Raw genomic sequence first — 2,033 nt, forward strand, 5'->3', positions numbered from 1 at the left:
AAGCCGAAGATAAGTGGACTTAACCAAGGACGTCACAGGTAGATTTCTTGTGCCCTTCAAAATAGAGTTCACACACTCAGAAATGTTGGTCGTCATGTGACCATATCGTCTCCCCGCATCCTTGTGCTGTGTCCACATCTCATACTCCATCCTGTTTGCCCAATCACACATGGCTGGGTTCTCTGACCTCATTATATCAAACCAATAGTCAAATTATGCTTCTGTCTTCGCATAAGCGGCGTTTACCAACCACCTCCTCGCATCCTGCCCCTTGAAGGTGAGGGCAAAATTTGCAGCAACATGCCGAATACAAAATGCCCTATAAGCATGGGGAGGTCGCCAACCACTACCTGGGGACTCCAGCGCAGCCTTGATGCCGTTGTGTCTATCAGAGAACACGAGAATACCTTCCTGTGGAGTAACATGTCTTCTAAGATTGGACAGAAAGTATGACCAAGACTCTGCATTTTCTCCCTCCACTAGTGCAAACGCAACAGGGAAAATATTCAAATTCCCATCCTGAGCAATCGCCAACAACAAGGTCCCTCCATACTTGTCATACAAGTGTGTCTCGTCGATACTGACGAGTGGCTTACAGTGGTGGAATGCCTCAATACATGGAAGAAATTTCCAAAACATGCGATGAAAATAGACTCTATCTTCATCAACCTGGTCACCCACTCTAACCGGGGAGGTCTTTAGCAGAGCAACGAAATCGTCCATGGTGAATGTGACCCCAAGGATCCAGCGGGGCAGATCTGCTATTGACTCTTCCCAATCACCGTAGATCTGTGCTACTGCCTTCTGCTTCGCTAACCACACCTTCCGATAACTAGGCTTGAAACCATATGTTGCCTCTGTTGCCTCTTGCAACACCTTAATCGACACCGACGCATCAGCTCTAATCAATGGAAAGATTCTCGCACAGATGACATGATAATCAAGCTGCTTGTGGTCGCTCGATATCGATGTGGCCATACACGTGTGTGGTCCGTTGTATCTCCTAACTTCCCATGTGCTCTTCCTTTTCCGCATGACTATCCGAATCAACCACATGCACCCGTTACCGAACTCCTTGCATCTCCCTTGGTATTTTAGATTGTCTGACTCCATAATCCTGTACTCAACTCCACGCCGAATGCTGTAATCTTTTACGCTCAGCACGGCTTCCTCCTTACTCTGGAACGATTGGCCAATCTGAAATTCAGTCAAACCTGTCCCATCATGCATACCCTGTCCATCGAATGTTGTCTCTACATTCTGGTGTTGGCCGATGGCTTCCAAGTTCAAAAACGACAGGTGCGGAGGGTACTCTTGTGTTCCAGAACCGGAACCTCCATGGGTTGTACGTGTACCTCTTGGTATATCATCATCACTGTCCCTACCAATATCGACCGGCTCCTCATCGGAATCATCATCACACAGCGCATTCTCAACTCGATTCGGTCCGGCCTCAAATTCAACCTCCGGCACACAATATACTTGAAAATCGGATAAAAATACTAACCAGTTCTCTATCTGTGAATTTCACACCATGCCTTTCGCTCTTTTGAATTTTTCCAGAGCAGTGGACCAGAGCCACAAAACTATCCTCCCCATCCATTTGTTAATAACACTCTACCTCTCCACATTTGGCCCCTACATGGTTTATATAGGGAGCCCATTGACACATACTAAACGTAAACCGCTATAGGCACCAGCGGTTTACGCACGCACACCAACTACATAAACCGCTGCTGCCTATGACCAACACAGCATACATGTAAACCGTGGCTGGTACTAACGATTTCTGTTCTCTTGTAAACCGCTACTAGTGATATGTGAATCAATGTATTTACGTATTTGTTTTTGAAACAATATATTTGCGTAATATTGAGAGTGAAACAATTTAAATAAGTAAATTGCCCCAATTTTAACATTAAAAATTTTTTATTTTTAAAAACATAAATCGAACTGTCCAATTTGTGGTTGTTGATTTAAAAGATGAAACAAATCGAAGACACCAATTTATTCAAACCATAACAGAATAAAAC

At 44.5% G+C, this 2,033-nt stretch overlaps 1 protein-coding gene across 1 annotated transcript; it reads right to left on the reverse strand.

The window, feature by feature from the left end:
• Nucleotides 1-213: 213 nt before the first annotated feature.
• On the reverse strand, nt 214-1,603 carry LOC130949546 (uncharacterized). The gene is made up of 2 exons (XM_057878231.1): nt 1,508-1,603; nt 214-1,464 (listed from the first exon to the last, which is right to left on the reverse strand). The coding sequence occupies exons 1-2, from the start codon at nt 1,601-1,603 to the stop codon at nt 214-216; spliced, it is 1,347 nt and encodes a 448-aa protein (XP_057734214.1).
• Between the last annotated feature and the right edge of the window lie 430 nt (nt 1,604-2,033).

The sequence above is a fragment of the Arachis stenosperma genome, chromosome 9 (genome assembly GCF_014773155.1).
Source record: "Arachis stenosperma cultivar V10309 chromosome 9, arast.V10309.gnm1.PFL2, whole genome shotgun sequence".
NCBI classification, from domain to species: Eukaryota; Viridiplantae; Streptophyta; class Magnoliopsida; order Fabales; family Fabaceae; genus Arachis; species Arachis stenosperma.

Bases quoted from the DNA above. Each gene is read 5' to 3' on its own strand.
- LOC130949546 (XM_057878231.1), bottom strand. From the start codon at position 1,603: ATGGATGGGGAGGATAGTTTTGTGGCTCTGGTCCACTGCTCTGGAAAA. The intron at 1,465-1,507 runs GTTAGTATTTTT...TGTGTGCCGGAG, and splicing joins AATTCACAGATAGAGAACTG to GTTGAATTTGAGGCCGGACC.